The 19938-nt window shown below is 42.6% G+C and overlaps 1 protein-coding gene across 2 annotated transcripts in view; it reads left to right on the forward strand.

Moving 5' to 3' along the window:
- Positions 1 to 19938, forward strand: part of DYNC2H1 (dynein cytoplasmic 2 heavy chain 1) — a 184802-nt gene that overhangs the window by 11928 nt on the left and 152936 nt on the right. For both annotated transcript variants that reach the window (XM_077341542.1, XM_077341543.1), the window contains exons 11-25: positions 439 to 614; positions 2377 to 2572; positions 4059 to 4154; positions 6163 to 6303; positions 6382 to 6480; positions 7819 to 7958; positions 8100 to 8328; positions 9717 to 9844; positions 10991 to 11106; positions 12461 to 12588; positions 13257 to 13406; positions 14556 to 14761; positions 17231 to 17386; positions 17480 to 17594; positions 18619 to 18789. In XM_077341542.1, coding sequence (XP_077197657.1) covers positions 439 to 614; positions 2377 to 2572; positions 4059 to 4154; positions 6163 to 6303; positions 6382 to 6480; positions 7819 to 7958; positions 8100 to 8328; positions 9717 to 9844; positions 10991 to 11106; positions 12461 to 12588; positions 13257 to 13406; positions 14556 to 14761; positions 17231 to 17386; positions 17480 to 17594; positions 18619 to 18789 — 2247 coding nt within the window. The remainder of the gene's footprint in view (positions 1 to 438; positions 615 to 2376; positions 2573 to 4058; positions 4155 to 6162; positions 6304 to 6381; positions 6481 to 7818; positions 7959 to 8099; positions 8329 to 9716; positions 9845 to 10990; positions 11107 to 12460; positions 12589 to 13256; positions 13407 to 14555; positions 14762 to 17230; positions 17387 to 17479; positions 17595 to 18618; positions 18790 to 19938) is intronic.

The following is a 19938-nucleotide window of genomic DNA, read 5'->3' on the forward strand; positions in this document are numbered from 1 at the left end:
CTGCCTCCCCCCCCCCCCGGAGAGCATAATATGGGGCCCCTCCTCTAAATCAAGATCCCCCTCTGATGCTCGAGAGATCATATAGCTGGTTGCGGACTGTATTGCTGTTTGAATGCTCTGTGGGGTGCTGTTGGGATGTATTTTATAGTATGGGTTATGATTTTAAAGTATTTAACGTTGTATTTAATGTAAATTTACATCTGTAAATGGTTGTAAGCCGGCACTTCTTACATCGAAGGAATAAAGGAAATAAATAAAGGAATGTTTGTAGTGGGACACAGAATGTAGCAGACGTACTTTTAGGTAAACGTGTTTGCTTTTTTGTGGGAAAGTGAGACTAGATAAATGTTGATATCTTGCCCTTTATACCTTATAAGCTGGGTTTCAAGGAGAAAAGTTTACAATTCAGATGTTAAACTTTTATTTTTGTATACCCAGGTGGATGATGCTGTTAAGATTGGAGCGGCGCTTCTTTCTGATTTGTCTGGCTTTCGAAACTTCCGGCGAACTGCAGATGACCTTCTGGAACAGTTCAAAGTTTATGAGCAAGAACAATTTGATGATTGGTCCAGGGACATTCAGGCAGGTTTGTCAAACCCAAAGTCTGGTCTTTGGTAAGTTGAATACAGATAATATTATAATATTAGAAATCTGTAGGTGACGATTTAGCTGACAAAACAGCTTGCCTTGTAGAACCAGCATGTCTCCAGAACAGGAAACTATCCAGTTATGACTGTAAGTCTTGTACAGGAAGTTGTTACAGAGCTTGCGCTAACAGTCGGTTAACTACAAGTTACATTATGAATATAAATTGCATGTGTGAATTTTTTTTGTTTGGTTCTGCTTTTCTACTCAGCACCGGGATCACACATGACAGCCTTGTCATCAAATGAGCCTTAATGGGTAGTAGCATATATGAAGGATATGACAGGCTTGCCTCATTGCTCTCAGTGTAGCATGAGTTTGAGGGTCCTATTTATTTTGCTAGCAGACCCAGAGGTACAGTTAGGCTGGGTGAAGATCTCTTTTCCAGCAGCAGATTGGAGAGAGAGCAACAAACTAAGGAAAACATGACGGCTATCTTGTAATAACCAACAAAGAAGAGCTAGCATGGTATAGTAGGGGTGTGCATGATTTCTTAAATCAGTATTTTGAAAATTTGGGTCTTTTGGACCCCCCCCCCAAAAAAAATTTATATATATATATATGTGTGTGTGTGTGTGTGTGTTTGTGTGTCTGGTATTCTCTGGATTTCCCCCTGGTTTTCTTGAGCAAACCTGGATATGCTTGGGATGCCAAAATCTACCCCAAAAATACAAGTAAGGTATTTTTTTTTTTGGGGGGGGTAGATGTTTGGCTTGGGTAGATCCCAAAGTACACCCCTATGGTATTGTGTTGGACTAGGATCTCAGGGACTTGATTTCACATGCTTGCTTAGCAGTTTAAGCTCCCTGTGAGACTTTAGACTAATCACTTTCTCACAGTCTAGTTTACCTCCTTCTTGTGAAGATCAAGTGGAACTCTGCCCTGAACTCTTAGGGGAGGGACATGATAAAAATGTGAGGGATAGCTAGAAGGAAAGGGCCTTTTCTTCTGCCACCTCCCTAAAAGAATGATCTGTGGGATTAATTCCTCCTGATGGAAGATGCAGAAGTATTTGCTTCGTAGCGTTGCCCATTACGTCCACTGTTTGGTGATCTGCAACTGTCCCTATCTCCTTCTCTCATGGGAGAGGGTCAACAAAGTGCTCTGAACCCTTCCTAAGTGTCCTGAGCGTCATGCAAGTGCTTTTAAAATCTTCATCCTCGGAGGATGTGGTGGTTGAAAAGGCTTGTGCTAGATCATTTTTATGCTTATATGGTGGTTCTAGTACCGAATGGAAGGGGAACAAGTCTCTTGGAGAGAAATGCCAGCTGGTAATTGGAAATTCAGTGTACACATTATCTGTACACCGCCCGTGGCGCCGCGGGCGCCACGAACTAAATAAAACAGTAAGCCCTTCTGGGGTGTGATGTGTCCGCGATGAGGAAGGGTCCGGATTGGACCCTTCCTCATGACAGACAATCGGAGGGACCAATCGGCAGGCGCAGTAACTGCGAGCCGCGCAAAGTGCGGCTCGCAGTTGCTCCCAGCCTGATGCGGCGAGAGGCGCACCGCATCAGGCCGCCGCCCGAGGGAGCCCCCGGCAGTCGCGCAGAGCGCGGCTGCCGGGGGCTCCCTGCAAAGCGCCTCTCCCTGCAAAGCGCCTCTCGCCGTGTCACGCCGCCGCCCCAGCGAGCGAAATAAAATGGGCTTTACAAAATAAAATGGGCTTTTTTACTAGTATAAACATAAATCAAGAGATAGATGGACTAATTTGTTATTCTTTTTGCTTAGTATACAGGCAAGCAGTCTAGTTATGGAACTGGATCATACCGATGGAGCGCTAAAAATACATTATTCGGACCGTTTGGTGATCCTCATAAGAGAAGTGCGGCAGCTTTCAGCATTTGGCTTTGTTATCCCTGCCAAAATACAGCAAGCTTCAAACATTGCACAAAAATTCTTCAAGCAAGCAGTTATTCTCAAGCAGGTGATAGCAAACGCTGCAGGTTCTGTTGAACCATAAGGAAAGCCCTGCTTGATCAGACCAGTGGTCCATCTAGTCCAGTATCCTGTCTCCTCACTGTCCAGCCAATTCTTCTGGAGGGCCAACAGCAGGGCATGGAGGGCAGGATTTTTCCCTGATGTTGCCTCTTGGCACTTGCATTTAGAGCACCTGAATGTAGAAGAAGAAGAAGAAGAGTTGGTTCTTATATGCCGCTTTTCCCTACCCGAAGGAGGCTCAAAGCGGCTTACAGTCGCCTTCCCTTTCCTCTCCCCACAACAGACACCCTGTGGGGTGGGTGAGGCTGAGAGAGCGCTGATATCACTGCCCAGTCAGAACAGCTTTAACAGTGCCGTGGCGAGCCCAAAGTCACCCAGCTGGTTGCATGTGGGGGAGCGCAGAATCGAACCCGGCATGCCAGATTAGAAGTCCGCACTCCTAACCACTACACCAAACTGGCTCCTGTAGAGGTTGCCCTCAATCACTGGGGCTAATAGCCATTGATAATCTTATTCTTCATGAGTCTATCTAATCCCCTTTTAAAGCTGTTTATTCCTGTGGACATCAGTACTTCCTCTGGCAGTGAATCCCACATTTCAGTCACTCTCTGTGTAAAGTAGTATTTCCTTTTGTCTGTCCTAACCTACTGCCCATCAGCTTCATTGGATGCCCTCAACTTGTATTTTGGGAGAGGGAGAAAATCTACTACCCATCAACATTGTTGGATGTCTTTGAGTTTACCAATCCAATAGAGAGAGAGAGAAAAAAAGTGTCTGAAACAGGACAGTTTTAAGATGCAATTGAAGTACTCTTTCGTACTTATTGGTTCATACTAGGTCTTATTGTGGTGAGTGCTTTATATATTGTAAGATAAGATTATATACATTTTTGTACAGGAATTGTTACTTATAAGCCTTTTGTTACTGGTAAAATATTGTATTTTTTTTTTTTTGTTCAGACCACAACTTTTGAAAGCCGTTTAGCAGAAACAATGGTTAACGACAAGTAACTTGGTTTATTGCATCAAAATTGTCCTGTTTCAGACACAGTTTTCTCTCTGATGTGTTGGTAATTTTCCTACTGTCTCCCATGCTGTTGTAGCATTTTGTCCATGGGTTTTCTGATTTGTAACTTTGTTTAAATTATTCTGCTGATTTTATTTTACCGCTATTCATTTCTGTCTTTTTACAGCTGAATATGTTTAATTTTGTTTTCCTGATTTTTAATTCCCACCCCCCACACCCCTATGCACCTCTATGCATCTCTGGCTGCTGTTTATATATGGTTTGTTTTTTGGTAGTATTGTTGTTTTTCATTGTTATGATGATTGGGCATGGGGCACTTTCTCACTAGAGTGCCTGTGTGCTACCAATACTGCCATTAAGAAGGACAGAGGGCTTAATACTAAAGAAAAGTAAATGTAAATATGATGTCTACGCATAACAAGCCTAATATTTCTTTGCTTTCGTAGGTGGCGCATTTTTACAATTCTATTGACCAGCAGATGATTCCAAGTCAAAAACCAATGATGCTGCAGTCGGCTTTAGCGTTTGAACAGATAATCAAAGTAATTTTATTGAATTAATTTTTTTTATTCCCTTCAAGGAGCATGACTTTTTCCTTATTTCCTTTTTGCTATCTGCCTGTCTGTGTAACTACTGGCTAATGGATTTGATGACATCTCATCTTGTACAAAGTAGTTTTCTAAACTAAACTTATTTTATTAATGTTTTTTGAAAGCAGTTTAATTTTATTCACCTTAGAGACAAGCAATAGATTGTTTTGTTCCATGGATCACATTATACTGAGACATGCCGTAAGCATAAAGGTAAAGGTATCCCCTGTGCAAGCACTGGGTCATGTCTGACCCTTGGGGTGACGCCCTCTAGCGTTTTCTTGGCAGACTCAATACAGGGTGGTTTGCCATTCCCTTCCCCAGTCATTACCGTTTACCCCCAAGCAAGCTGGGTACTCATTTTACCGACCTCGGAAGGATGGAAGGCTGAGTCGACCTTGAGCCGGCTGCTGGGATTGAACTCCCAGCATCATGGGCAGAGCTTTCAGACTGCTGCCTTACCACTCTGCGCCACAAGTGGCTCTTTGCCATAAGCATACACAACTGGAAAATACAGAAAATGGTAATGGCCCCCAAACCTTTTGCGTTCTTCTACTATGACAATCAGGCTGCGATCCTAGTTCCACTTCCCTGGAAGTTTCTTTTTTTCTGAAATCATTGGGATTTCCTTTTCAGGTTTAGGGCTTGGGTAATAATAGATTATTCCGTAGTTAATCCTTTTTAGAATCTCTCCCTTGCTTTGACAATATCAGGAATACCAAAGAAGTTTACCTTAAAAATGACAATATTAAAAGAGAGAGGTTTATTTTGGGGAGAAATAGGCAGTTCAGAATATTTTTGGTGTGGAATTAGAGCACTTTTTAATCTGCGGCTCCTGGCTCTCAGGGTCCTTTTGTGTTAGGCTTTTTTCCTCTGGTCTCAAAAGTACCCACCTTTACTTCTGAGAATTCTAGCAATGGTTTTTAATATCCATTGCATTCCTGTGTTGACTTTTTAAAATGCTGCTTTATTCAGAGCAGTTATTGGAGCTTGTTTTGCCAGTGCAATACAATCAAGTCAGACGTAAAGTAGAAATGCTAATAGTTGTCTAGTAGTGCAACCCATGATACACAGAGCTAAACATCTTTCCCAAGCACATCTACATTCCCCTGCTGCTCAGTAGGCGTTCTAAAATGCTGTTTGCCATTGAGTTCAAGTTGAATATTAGTGAGTCCCATTGTATTTCGAAGGTGAAATGAGGTGGAATTGACAGAGGATTTGTCTCTGGTACTTCAGTTCTGCCTTGAATCTTGAAGAGCATTTCAGATGTGAAAATGAGAATATTTGACATTTTCACCTTCTGAGTTTGTTTCTCTCCCTCCAGTGCTAGCAGGCAGGTACCTACTGCTTTTGATTGGGTTGAAAAATTGAAAAAGCCTTTCTTTCCTCGATCCTTGCAGTGAGGTAGTGTACAAAGTGAGGTGAAAATTACAAATCTCTTATCAATTTCGACTTATTTTCTGCTTTTTTCTGCTTGGAATAGCCACTAACAATCGGATAGTTGTTTCCGAGAAGGAGTGGGCAGGAAAACGCCCATCAACATCATTGGGTTTTGTTCTTTTGGGAGGATGGCTTTCTCTTCCGTGAATCAGCAGTAGCAGAGGACCTTTGGTGCAGGGAAAGGGTGGCCACAGTGGGGAGTAGATGTTTTCTTGCATATCTTGTCCGGAAGCATTGATTCCTTTTTCTGGTTGACACTTTCTATTGCTTTCTTTTAGTTCATAATAACCAAGATGGGTAGTTGTATTTGTGTATATCAGTAGCAAAGAGCAAGAGTCCAGTAGCACCTTAAAGACTAACAAAAATAGTGTCTGGGTATGAGCTTTCATGAGTCACTGCTCACTTCTTTGGATATCTTTTTTTCTGGCCCTAAATATGGACAGCAGATTATTTGCTGTACTTTATGAACATGCAGCGATGTAAACTTTTGCCTAACCACGATGCTTCCTTTCTTTGGTAGCACTCAAAGTCTGAAGGAGCAATAACCTGGGATAACCCTAAAGTATTAGAAGCGTATATCAAAAAGCTCCAAAGTGCAGCAGAACGGCTTGCCACCGAAAACAGGAAGTTAAGAAAATGGCACACTACCTTTGCTGAAAAGGTATTTTTCAACCATTACGTGTTTCTTTCTACCGGGCTGTTGACCAGTTTTAATGTCCGGTAAATTCTTCCTTGTTAGGTAGTTGGGCTCATGAACATCGATCTGCTTCGGCAGCAGCAACGCTGGAAGGACGGGCTACAGGAACTGCGAGCTGTTTTTCCTGGCCTTGAGGCACAAGTACGCCTTCATTGTCATTGAGATACGTAAATTAGATAGCGTGGGAAGCTAATATTAAGGTTTTAGGTGTGCACTCCTTCTTAAAACATTTCTTACAAAACCTTCAGCTCATTGCATCCATGGCAACATCTGAAAAGACTGTCTGTGGATGAAATCTTAGGTTCATCCACAGTGTATGTGAAATCCATAGCCGAGTCCCTTGCTCAGCTTTGCACATCGCTGAGTGGCGCGGCCCACTCACAGCCAAAATGATACTTGGTGAAACTTTAGGAGCCTGTTAGAAAGTTGTTTTAACATGCTTAGTATGGAATTTACCTTGCATGGTTGTTGTAAAAATAAAAGTAGAACTTAAGTGCACATAGTGTAATAGGTGTTGTGGTATGTATGCTGCAGCTGTAAAAAAGGAGCAAAGAATTATTAAAAAACTGAAGGGCTTGTTTTTTTTATATTCCGCTTTTCACTGCTTGAAGGAGTCTCAAAGCGGCTTGCAATCGCATTCCCTTCCTCTCCCGACAACAGACATCCTGTGAGGTAGGTTAACATTGGTGTGGGAATAACTAGGCCAGGGATATTGAGCTGCTTGGGTAACTTCAAAGAATTGGGGATAGTAATGCTCCTGCACATACAGCAAGAGGTTAGATTGTGGTAACTGGGTGAAAGGCCATTTAGTTTGGTTGATTGTTCTTATACAAAGTCAGCCTTTTTCAAACTTTTTGCCATTTTTCAGGCTTCAGAGTGCCATGGAAGTGATGTCAGTTGGCCATGCCACCTTGCCACACTCTTATAAGTTTCATGTCACCAGAAGTGACACCACCACCTGTGTTAACAGGCAGTCTTGAGGAGGACTGAAAGGGGGGGGGAGCAGGATGTGGTTTAAGGTGGGAGTAAGCATGCAGGCTTCACAGCCTTCCAGGCACAGAAACCATGAGAGAACTCATTTTTGGGGGGTGGGGGAGCAATGGAAGTGGCTGGTCTTGTGGCTGAGTCCATTAAGACAGGAGGGAAATGCCACGGACCCCCTTCCTGATCTCTTGTGGACCCCTGGGGGGTCTATGAAGCCCTGGCTGGATATCCGAGTACACAGTATTCTGTAGCTACACCGTCTATAAATATGTCTGACCAGTCTGTGCTTGAAGAGAATGTTGCATTGGCTAAATTGCTCCTTTAATTGAGAATGAGTCCAACCCCCTGCAGAATGCAGGACATTTACAACTACCTGCCCACCCACAGTCACCCCAGTTCCATGCCCAAGAGATCCCTCTACCAAAAATCTCCAGAATCTGGCCTGGCCTGGCGGAAATGCTTATGTATGTCCATTCTAATACTGTCAAACTGCAGGGCTTCCTTTCACGCGACATGAAAGCTTGGAGGCTGCACTGGAATCACCAACTGTACAAAGCCTTGGAGCATCAGTATCAGATGGGTTTGGAGGCACTCAATGAAAATCTGCCAGAAATAAACATTGATTTAACTTACAAGTAAGGCTTTTTTTCTTCTTGTTGTTGTTGATAAAACTGCTGAAAGATCCTCGCGTTTTCATCACTGCCGGTATAAGATACTATTTGAAGATTGTACGCCCGAGAAATATTAGCTCGAATTCATTTTGCAATCCGTTTCAGACAAGGGCGGCTACAGTTTAAACCTCCTTTTGAAGAAGTGCGAGCCCGATACTACCGAGAAATGAAGAGATTCATCTCTATCCCCAATCAGTTCCGGGGAGTGAGCGAGACCGACGAGGAGTGCATTTTTTCTGTTATGACTGAAAGAAATGCAAGTGGATTCCTGACGACTTTTACCAAAGCAGAAAACCTGTTCAGAAGGTTGGCGGAGGTTGCAGACCAATTTAAGGTGCATAAATACATGCTTTTTGGTTCAGAGACTTCTTAAGTATGCGCATTTTGCCGGCAGCCCAGTGCTGATTTGTATTCATGTTTGTCTGTTTGAGATAATGATGCTTAACATTAAGCTCCAGAGATCTCTTCACACCTCCTCTGGCAATAATGTTTGTTTCAATGCCACTGGTATTGCTCCAGCATTTCCTGCAGGAAGCATGCAAAGGGCAAGAAAGCGCGTATGTGTGATTTAAAGGGCAAGAATAAATTCCTAGTCAAATGCTGCCAGTGTGGTTAGAGAATGCTAAGCAGCGGCATTTGGCTCAGAATATGAAAAAGGTCCCCAGGGAAGAGCAAGAGCAGTTGCAGAAGGTTATCTGGAAGAATCCTGATGAGCATATATAAATATGTTTGAAATGAATTCTGGAAAAGTAGTAGCGGTATCACAGACGCTTACAGAGGACAGAAATCGGTCCGTTGCTCTGTGAACAGAGGATAGGATGTAGAATCCAATCTATTCTGCAGGGCCTGCAGGACGGAGCTCTCTGGCTGAAGCTGGGTTGGAGACCAGGATATAAGATCGGGTCCCCACCCCTTCCTTTTTGTAATCTGTACCCCCCTAGGCCAACATCTCAGGACATTTATTCGGACGTTACAACTGTGAACAGAAGAGCTGAGGTGCTTGGGGGGGGGGGGGGACTGAGAAGGGTATAAATTGTTGCCGCCATCAATTGTATCAGTTGTATCAATTGTATGAGGATATTGGGTTTTTTAAACATTTTTATGCTTTTTATGTAAATCTCCACGAGCCGGCCACGCCAAGAGTGGTGGTTTAGAAGTTAAATAAATAAATACTATAGAGACATGAAGGATGGGATATAGAGTGTACGTCTGCCCCCTCCTTTGCATCAGACATATGAAAATTGGAGGGTAGGGGGTTGTGCTGGAAGTCACCCTGTGGGTGCATTAAGAGCACTAATCAAGGATCATGTGTTCAGCAGGGGACTTTCTGCCGGCTGAGGGAGAGAAACCGGCAGTGCCATCTGGTCCTGTAGATGCTCATGAAGTCTCCTGGCTCTTGCTGTTCCTTTTCAGCCCTCCCAGGACGCAGTCTGATGCATGAGCCATGAATGTTGCCTCCACACAGGGCACCCCCATCCCTCATGGGCAGCGGCTGGTATACAGCTGCGTGCCTGAACATGGTGTCTAAGGTTATGATTTTGCTCTGAGTTATAATTTACTCATTCCGTGCGTTCTGGGATGATGTGAGCAGCAACTTCAGCAGGTCCAATCTGCTAGGAGTAACTAATTATTTTGCCTGATTTGAAAATAATAGCTAATGAAGTGAGATTTTTTTTCTTTCTGTTATTAAAAAAAAATCCCACTGTAAATGCCATGGAAAAGGAATGGATCGTGATGGGACAAGTGGATATGGAAGCCATGGTGGAGAATCACCTTTGCACCGAACAGGATTGGGAAAAAAACTTCAAGGCGCTGAAAGTGAGAGGAAAAGAAGTGGAGCGTCTGCCGAGGTATTGTTTTGCAGAGGAATGATGCGTCAGTAATCACAGAATCATAGAGTTGGAAGGGGCCATACAGGCCATCTAATAGAATCTTAGAATCACAGAGTTGGAAGGGGCCATACAGGCCATCTAAGTCATAGAATCTTAGATTCATAGAGTTGGAAGGGGCCACACAGGCCATCTAGTCCAACCTCCTGCTCAACGCAGGATCAGATTAGTCCTGTTTGATAGCGTGAATCTGCTTTAAATATATGTATATTTAATAGCAAGCATTTTCATATTTATTCTACTCTTATTTTTTCTTGTGGAATGTGACTTCAGTCTCAGAGAAAAACTTCACAAAAGGCTCATGGTGACTGGAGAAGAGTGCTCATAGTGTAGTTATTTACAAGGCTGTGCAAGTATAATTTCAGTGCTTATATGCATACAAGTAATGGTGTTATGTGAAGTGGTAGACTCACGAAGTTGATTTGCAAGAGCCTGTGAAGTCTGAAATGCCCAAATGGGTTGTTGAATTAGGTAGATCTGTTCGCGTTGGTGAGAAACGTTTGATACAGGGTTTCAGAGCAGAGTTCCATAGGAGCCTTAATGTGGACCTCTAGTGGAAGCATAAGTTAAGAATTACTTCTGGCTAGAGCTGGTTCTTTGTAGAAAGATCTACTGCTACGCCTAACATTGGACTGATACTTTGCAGCTTAATTTTGAAAATGTTGTACAGTTAAATTACTGATTTGTGCCAGCAGTCCAGGGCTGTGTTCATAAATACATGGAATTATAATCTAATATCCAGCAGATAACCCAAAGAATTTGGGGGGTTAGGTTATTATACCTTGATTGAAACATGAAGAGAATGGGATGGTGCTTTTTATCTTTAGAATCAAAACTTGTATGTCTATATATATATATATATATATTTCTGGACAAATACAGATGTAATCACTCAAAGTTGTCATTTTTTTGCAATATATTTCTGTACTTCCACATGAAAGATTTTTGTTGGTATATAAATAAAATGATAATAATATATTCAAATCATAAAACAGTATTGCATGAGAAAATTAGTCAAGTTTCCAATGTTTGTTTTAAACTTTGTCTAGTAATGAGGAAATGTTTTGGTCTCTGATCATTTGAAATCTGCTGCCTTAATTTTTGAAGCACCGTGAAGGTAGATTGCATAATTGTGAACTGCAACCCTGTGAAGACAATGGTTGATGATCTTATCCAGAAGTTGTATGATGTTCTTGTGGTGTCTTTAAGAAAATCTATACAAGGTAATACACGAGGGAGAGTAGTTCTTGTTCTGAAACATGCTTAATTGTTCCATCGGTAAACACTTTTATAACTCTGCACAAGGTGCCGTGCTTACTTCCCTGTCACGGCCATTGATTTCAGTGGCGTTGTGTATTTTTAAGTAAAAGATCACCCTCTGAATTGTTTTGGACTAAATTGTTAGCATTGTTTTATTGTGGGCTGGACATTATGTGTAGTTACAACCCTAAATTAAAAGCAGTGGGAAAACTATGCCCCCCTGTTCTCACTCCCAACAGTGATAGAAATGCAGTTAGTACAAGGCAGTTCAAGGGTTTCTGTTTTATTTGTTCATTTTTTCCCCAGGAAGAAGCAAAGCACTTGTTTTGTGAAAGATAACCATTATACCTCATTGCTAACTTACCTTGGCCTAAGTCTTTCGGTCTCACCCAGAATGCTTAGCATATACATTCTTGTGGTGAAAATTAAGAAATCAAGTGAATTTTGAAAAGTATTAACGTTGGCATGAGTACTTTCAGAGATCTGGCATAGTGTAGTAGTTAGAATGTCATGCTATGGACTAGGATAGCGATCCCCAACCTGTGGGCCGCAGACCACATGTGGTCCTTCGACTAATTGGAGGTGGGCCCCGAAGGACGCCTTCTCCCCCCCCCCCGGCCCTTTACAACACACTTTGGGTGTCATTGTCTCCCATCACTCCCAGATGGGACTATCTCGTTGCAGAGAAACAAGCTCAGGGTTCCCATTGATTTGTCATTGTCATGAATTAAAATTTCCATGAAAATAAAATGTTCCTTATGTTCGTTGTTGTGGCGTGTCTGTATCATATTTTGAAGGGATGTTTAAACATTACCGTAGCGATCAGAGAGCGTTAGGGCAGTGGTTGAGAGTAGAGGAGTAAACTACCCCCCCCACCGGGCCTCAGTAAAAGGCGTTGAGTGGTCCCCAGTGAGTGGTCCCCGGCGTTGAGTGGTTCCCGGTGATAAAAAGGTTGGGGACCACTGGACTAGGAGACCTGGATTCAAATCCCCAGTCTGCCATGAAGTTCTTTGGGTGACCTTTAGCAAGTCACTCTTTCAGCCTTAACCTACCTCACAAGTTACTCTGAGCTCTTTGTAAGACCAGCTTGTGGCTGAGTCCACTAAGGCAGAATGAGGGGAAAGGCTAGGGGGTTCCTGGGGTGCTCTCAGAGAACCCCAGGGCTCCAAGGAGCTCTGGTTGGGAATCCCTGACTTAGTGTATGAGCTAACCATTTCCAGACTCATTACACGTGAAGTGACCTGGAGAGGTCATTAGTGATACGGTGGTGTTTTAAATAATCTTAACATCTTTGGTTTTTCATTTGTCTTTATGTAGCTCATCTACATGAGATTTCTTCATTCCTTAGCGATGCCATGGAAAGTTTAATAACCAGACCCCAAAGTGTGGATGAAATTGCACAAGATAACTTAAACTATAAAACCTTAACAGAAAAAAAAGGAGAGGTAATGTTTGCCTACACCGTTAAGAAAGATATTTAAAATTACTCCTAACAGTTCTGCTTACAGTCACCATTGGAACGCCATGGTTTTTGTTTGGGAAAATTGTTCCGTTACTGAACTCTTATTTTGTAGTACTCCACTTGTCTTCCATTAGATGCATATTGCATTGCATTTCCCCCTCTTTGGCTCATTGATATTATTCTATGTCTTAGTGGGTGGCTTCTGTGTCCCTTAAATAAGGGCAGCAGTGTTTGCTTTAAAAATATAGGGGAAGATCTCCATGGGGGGATTCCACAGAAGTTCCTCAAATGCATCCAGAGGCTTGGATATGCCCAGATTTCTTTTTTCCCTTTGGACATCAGGCTCTCAAGCCATATATCACAAGCTCCGCTGTCTGAAAAGTTGGGCATGGTAGGCTTGCTTGACCAGCACTAAGCCACCTAATCCTGTTGCATTGTTTACTGAATGCCCCACCTTGTTGACAGTCCAAGGGAGAAAAGTGGGCTGTAAATAAATATATTATTTATCCCGTATGTTGACCAAAAAACTTGATTAATGATGTTCTGCTTCTTAGCAAGCAAGATAAAAAATTAAAGATACGTCTAAAAAATAACAATGAGAGTGTAGGTTTCATTTATATCATCATACTCCTCTAAAATCTTTCCATTTAGGTTTTCCTCCTGTTTCAAGAAGCAGAAGGTAAAAACAAGCTGCTTCGGACTGTGGCTGGCGGGGGCATTGACACAATCAGCAATCTGAGAGCTACGTGGGACAAATTTGAATTAATGATGGAAAGCCATCAGCTGATGATTAAAGAGCAGGTAAATTGCATTAAATCACAAACATCTCTTTGTTCAGCGTTAGGATAGAGGGAATCAATAGGGAGGGTGCGTTTGTTGGTCTCTGCCTATTGTATTGAAAAGGAAGTATACCTAGCAATAAGGTGTGCCTGGAGGATGAGGGTAATACAGAATGTTATGAAAATATAATCGGTATAAACAAGTATTAGTGAACTCTGATCCTGAAATGGCTTTTTCCTCTAAGAGGTGTCCAGCGAATTGCACAGTACCACCCATAGATTTGCTACTAAGTGTACTATTTTATAGGAAATGATGATAACAAATCATATGCTTTCTAACTTTGGTTTGTTAGAGTCACAATTTTTTGGTGTACAGTAATAATACCTTGAATGTACACCTTGGAGCCTTGGACAGGCATAACAATGTACATTGAGCATATCCAGAATACAGGATCATGTTTATGTTTTATTCATTGTGCCGCTTTCGTTATTTGGGTTGGGTTTAATGTTCTTTTTTCAGATTTTTTAGCAAACGTGAGGCTTTTTTCTTCTCCGCCCATGATCCAGTCTCCAAATTTAAATATCCACAGATGGGGTCACATTGAGAACTGGATATATTGATAACAACTAAGGTTTTAAAGTTAAGAATATTCATGTGCTGTTCACACATTTCTGAAGCCATAGCCTGAGAAGATTCTGAAGCATGATTATGGGATCTGCACGGAATGCCACACATCCAGATGTCAGTCCATTAACTTGAGAGTATAGATGTAATACAGTCTAAGTAAGGGCAAGAGAATTTCCTTTTAGGAAGGTTAGTAGGCTTGCAATTATCACACCATCTCTTGTTCCAGCAGTATATACTAGGGTTGAGCGCTCCAGCATGTTCCGGCTGCTTTGGCAAGCACCAAAACCCGAGGTGTCCAGCACTGAAGCCCGAGGCGCTGGCCACCTCGGTCTTCAGTGCTCACTAAAGCAGCCGGAGCGCACAACCCTCGTGAGTTGGCGAGAGGGCGATTCCAAACACATTCTGGCCTCCTAGGGGTGAACGTTCCCCTGTTACCATGTACATAGTACAATGCTGGAAGGCTATGCTTTGTTTTTGATAGTGTCCGTTTTCATGAACTGCCAAATGCAAGGAACAGTACGAAATGCACTTTTCTTTTTTAAGGTTGAAGTGATGAAAGGCAACGTGATGTCCCGTGTTAACATGTATCTTCAAGAACTGGAGAAATTTAAAGCACGCTGGGACCAGTTGAAGCCCAGTGACGACGTCATTGAAACAGGCCATCATGATACGCTGCAGAAAAGCGCTCAGACAATAAAGGAAAAGAAAGCCGAGTTTGATGAACTTGAGGATACAAAACAAAAGCTAATGTGCGTTTATTTCTGTAGATGTGTATTATTAAAATTAGGACTTGGACCTAAGTTTGCAAATACATGTTTTTAGCCGTTGGTAATTGCATATCACCCTACTGCTATGCACAAATTGCTGTTTTTAAGTTGTGCATAGAATGAAGAATATGTGTGATTTATTGGGTAGATTGCCCTTTCTCAACTTTTTTACTGCTGAGAAACCCCTGAAACATTCTTCAGGCTTGAAGAAACCCCAGCAGTGGCACAATCAATGCAGAATATGTTTGGGAAGTGCAGCTGTGTACACTCCCACTAGGGGGCCTCCAGTTTGGTGTAGTGGTTAGGAGTGCGGACTTCTAATCTGGCATGCCAGGTTCGATTCTGCACTCCCCCACATGTAACCAGCTGGGTGACCTTGGGCTCGCCACGGCACTGATAAAGCTGTTCTGACCGAGCAGGAATATCAGGGCTCTCTCAGCCTCACCCACCCCACAGGGTGTCTGTTGTGGGGAGAGGAATGGGAAGGCAACTGTAAGCCGCTTTGAGCCTCCTTCGGGTAGGGAAAAGCGGCATATAAGAACCAACTCTTCTTCTTCTTCTTCTTCTTCTTCTTCTTCTTCTTCTTCTACCCCCCTCCAGGCCCATCGGCCATTTTGGGAGGGGAGGATGGGTCAGCATGACCCTATATGGTCATATCGCCCAATAAATGTTTAATAAATTTTAAAAACAAATTAAAAAATGATGAACTACTTATTCGGGAAACCCTTCCAGGCCCAGCAAGAAATCCCAAGGTTTCATGAAACCATCGTTGAGAAAACCTGGGGTAGATAAATGATTGTGACTTCGTTAAGCAAAACACAAATCTGCAATGGACACCTTAAATTAGTTAATACCTAAATGCAATATGTTAATAGTTAATGTTTTTTGGTGGCATTGTAACTTTAGACACTTCTTTGTTGTCTTCCATCTTTCTAGGGGTCTCCATCCTAGCTTTGAGCCCTTTACTTACTCATACTGTTCAGACAGTTCATAGTGGACATGTTAGTGTTTAATTGTGTGGGCTGTCCATGCCCCCATCTTCCTAGTTCATAAGTTTTTGGTCTGGGAGTCCAGCCTGCTCCTAAGGGGGTTCCTGTCCTTGCTTCCCAAGCCATGTGACTGGCCCACTTTGTTCAATGCTTCAGGCTGCTCACCAGTGTTCGCTAATATACATGAGATTATTGCACATGGCATCTGTAAACAGTAACCAGTTGAAGGCTCCAGATCAGAACACAAAAGACTGGATATAAGTGAGAGAAAGTGAAAATCCCTCATTCATTTTCTTAGTTAATTCAGGCCAATGGAGGAGAAAAATCCTGTTGGTCTCAGAAAGTGCAATATCAGGAGGGTGCCATTTGGAGAGAAAATAATTTTGGTTTATATCACCGGCATGGGCTTGCCTCCCAAGGGGAAGCCGAGGTAAAGCGGAGTAATGCTGGCATATCTGCTTCCAGCCTGTATGCCTGCTGATGGCCCATTATGCACGGGGGGGATAGTATGCATTCGGGGTGGAATGGTGGCGACTAAAATCACCAATAACGCACGGAGCCGGCTGCAACTGGCCCCAGATTTGGTGCATGCCGCTGAAAAAGCCGTGTTAGCGAAACGCGGAAGAAAGCGCAGCTTCTGGGTGACGGGGGCGCAACCAGAAGCGGCGCTGGGGTCACCGTGTGCATAATCGGTTACTCTGGGTTTTGTCGCCGTTGCGCCCCGTCCCGTGCATAAGCAGTTTGCTTCGCTTCTTCCCCCTCCGCGTTTTCCATTTGACCGGAAATCACCGTTTCTGCGTCCGTGCATAATGGGCCGATCAGCTGAGAGAGGAAGCAGGATTCTGTAACTAACCTTCGAGAATTATAGTACAAGACATGTATCAATAGCCTTTTCAACTGCCAGTTGTGGGACAAGATTCTCATTAGCTTTGAATAAATGAGATGTTTCTGTATGCATTCATAGTGTATACATTTGCAGCAGTTTTGATTTTTTCATATGCTTAAAGGTAAAGGTATCCCCTGTGCAAGCACCGGGTCATGTCTGACCCTTGCGGTGACGCCCTCTAGCGTTTTCATGGCAGACTCAATACGGGGTGGTTTGCCAGTGCCTTCCCCAGTCATTACCGTTTACCCCCCAGCAAGCTGGGTACTCGTTTTACCAACCTTGGAAGGATGGAAGGCTGAGTCAACCTTGAGCCGGCTGCTGGGATTGAACTCCCAGCCTCATGGGCAGACAGCTTCAGACAGCATTTCTGCTGCCTTACCACCCTGCAGCACAAGAGGCTCTTTTCATACACTTAAGGAGTAATCAAATTATTTTCAATTAAAAAGGGGCATTGTTTAGCACATGGTAGTATAAAGGTGATTAGTGCTTGTTTGAGATCCATCTACTTTCTAATGAAAGACTGTATCAGCTCTTATCCTTGTGCAGTTTTATAAGTACCATTTCCTCCTCCTTCAGCAATGACTGTCATCACTTTGAATTAGAAGAGCCTGATTTCTTTTTGGCCAATGAAGTACGCCGAGACATTGAGACTTGTGCAGAAGTTTGGGCATTTTATGAACAATTCTACGAAGGCTTCCAAGAAAAGGCCAACGAAGACTGGATTACATTTAGGTCTGGCTTTGCATCCAAACTGTTGTGTTGTACGTATTCCTCCTTTGTGACAGTACTTGTGTTGTGATGGACTTCCTTTCATATTTCACACAGGAGCAAAACCTACTTGTTCGACGAGTTTTTATTGAGCTGGCACGACAAATTGAGGAGGATTGAAGAGCACACTGTAATGACTGCGAAGCTACAGAAAGAAGTCGATAAGTACAAAGTAAGATACTTGAATTAGAAAGCAAAATAAAGCCAGTAGAAAATATAGCGCTTGGGAACATCTGAGAAGATATCACCTAAACCAGGGGCAGGGGCTGGCAGGGGCTCCTGGGAATTGTAGTCCATGGACATCTGGAGGGCCGCAGTTTGACTACCCCTGACCTAAACGTGTGAGAGATTCACTAGATGTATAATGGGTTGAATCCTGCTTTTCCTTGGACAGAAGCAGTTTATTTCCCTTCTCTCAGCAGCCCCTTTTTGATCCCCCCAAAAACTGTGTCAAAGATCCTGGAATTTGTATGGCTAAAAGCTGCATAGGGTGGGAGAAGATTATAGTGACAAATGAAAATAGATGAGATTCACCTCTTATACAACCAGAAAGCTGAGATGATCAAACCTAATGAATTATGCCTTCATCCGTATCCATAAGTGATATCATTTTTGAGATCCATTCCAGACTTCAGAATACAATGATTTACTCACTAAAATATTTATATCCTACCTTTTCTATAGAATCATAGAATCAATGTTTTTGTAAACTAAAACTAAATTATAGAATCATAGAATCATAAAGTTGGAAGGGGCCATACAGGCCATCTAGTCCAACCCCCCGCTCAACGCAGGATCAGCCCTAAGCATCCTAAATCATCCAAGAAAAGTGTGTATCCAACCTTTGCTTGAAGACTGCCAGTGAGGGGGAGCTCACCACCTCCTTAGGCAGCCTATTCCACTGCTGAACTATTCTGACTGTGAAAATCTTTTCCTGATATCTAGCCTATATCGTTGTACTTGAAGTTTAAACCCATTACTGTGTGTCCTCGCCTCTGCAGCCAACAGAAACAGCATCCTGCCCTCCTCCAAGTGACAACCTTTCAAATACTTAAATTTTTAAGTTTAATCATATCATAATGTAATACTCAACTTATATACATCTAGTCAAGTCAGATTTTGTTGCATGTGGCCATAGGCCATTACCTCTATCTAGGTATGTTCAGAATTATGATTATTTATTTTTTTTGCCACAGATGGCACTTCCTGTCCTGAAATATGTTAGAGGAGAACACCTCTCATCAGATCACTGGCTGGACCTCTTTCGGATTCTTGGCCTTCCTAGGGGCACAAGTCTGGAGAACCTGTTGTTTGGAGATCTGTTAAAAGTAGCAGATGTCATTGTGGAACGAGCAGTAGAACTTAAGGTAACTTTCAGGGTTTTACTCCAGTGCCTTCTGAGTCGTTTAATCTTCTGTTATGGAATATCCTCTGATTCTCAGTGCAGTGCAGTATCTCAGTTTGTAAAACTTCAGTTTAGATTACTTTGAGATAGACCTCATTTCTGTTCCTGGCCACATTTCTGTCTCTGGTCACATGTGCATGCTTTATTTCTGTAGAGTCAGTAAGCATTTCTTCATGATTTGATATCCAACTGGGAGAAAGCTTTTGAAGCATTGTGCTGTGACCCTGAAAATGATTTGGGGACGTTATTCGTTTGATTTTCAGATATATTGTTAGCATTAAATAGTTCTGTATTTCTGTAGCACAGAAAGTCACATATTTGAACTTCATTGTAGTTTGTAAGTAGAAAAAACCCACAAAACTGAAATGTGGGTGATTTTCATGTGTTTCTATCCTGCATGGCAACAGTAAGTATAATCTAGTGTGATAATTCCATTCTCTATGGGTGTTTGACCATGCTGAAGCTATTTTTGGACTTCTGCCTGTGAAATCAAGGGAAAAGAATTGCCTAGGTGTAAATAATTCTAGTGATTGGGGGCCAGTAATGGGCTGTGTTTGTTTGATAATGGGACCAACTGGTGTGGAGTTGAGAAGCCATCGTCACACACAAATGTGAACTCAACAAGTTTGGAATTGTTTAGATCTGGATTTCAGAACAGGTATCAATACTGGTATTACAGACTATTTAGATCCACAATGCCATTTAGGAAGTGGAATTTGTTTGTTTGCTTGCTTTTGTTTTTGGAGGGATTGAATCCTGATTGGGGGAGGCGTCCATGATTCCCTGTGGAGGGGCTCTTTCGAGGGGTGGGCTGCAGAGACTGTTTACCAAACAAATCATGTCAATAATGAGGAACCTAGTCTTGTTTGTCCATTAAAGTTTTCACCTCCCAAGTTTCAGAAAAACCTGGTCAAGGGGTCCAGTTGTAGAGGCCTTAGAATAAGGTGCTCCAGTCACTCTGTTTATTTCCGCAGTTTCCTTTGGCGAAAACAAATCTATGCTTTCTCCAGGTCAAATAAATTAATAGCCAAACCTGCAACAGCCAAACCCACTGACCAAAAGCCTCTAAATGCAAGCAGAACCAGCACACACAACAAAACCAACATAAACA

This window comes from Paroedura picta, chromosome 6, assembly GCF_049243985.1.
Source record: "Paroedura picta isolate Pp20150507F chromosome 6, Ppicta_v3.0, whole genome shotgun sequence".
NCBI classification, from domain to species: Eukaryota; Metazoa; Chordata; class Lepidosauria; order Squamata; family Gekkonidae; genus Paroedura; species Paroedura picta.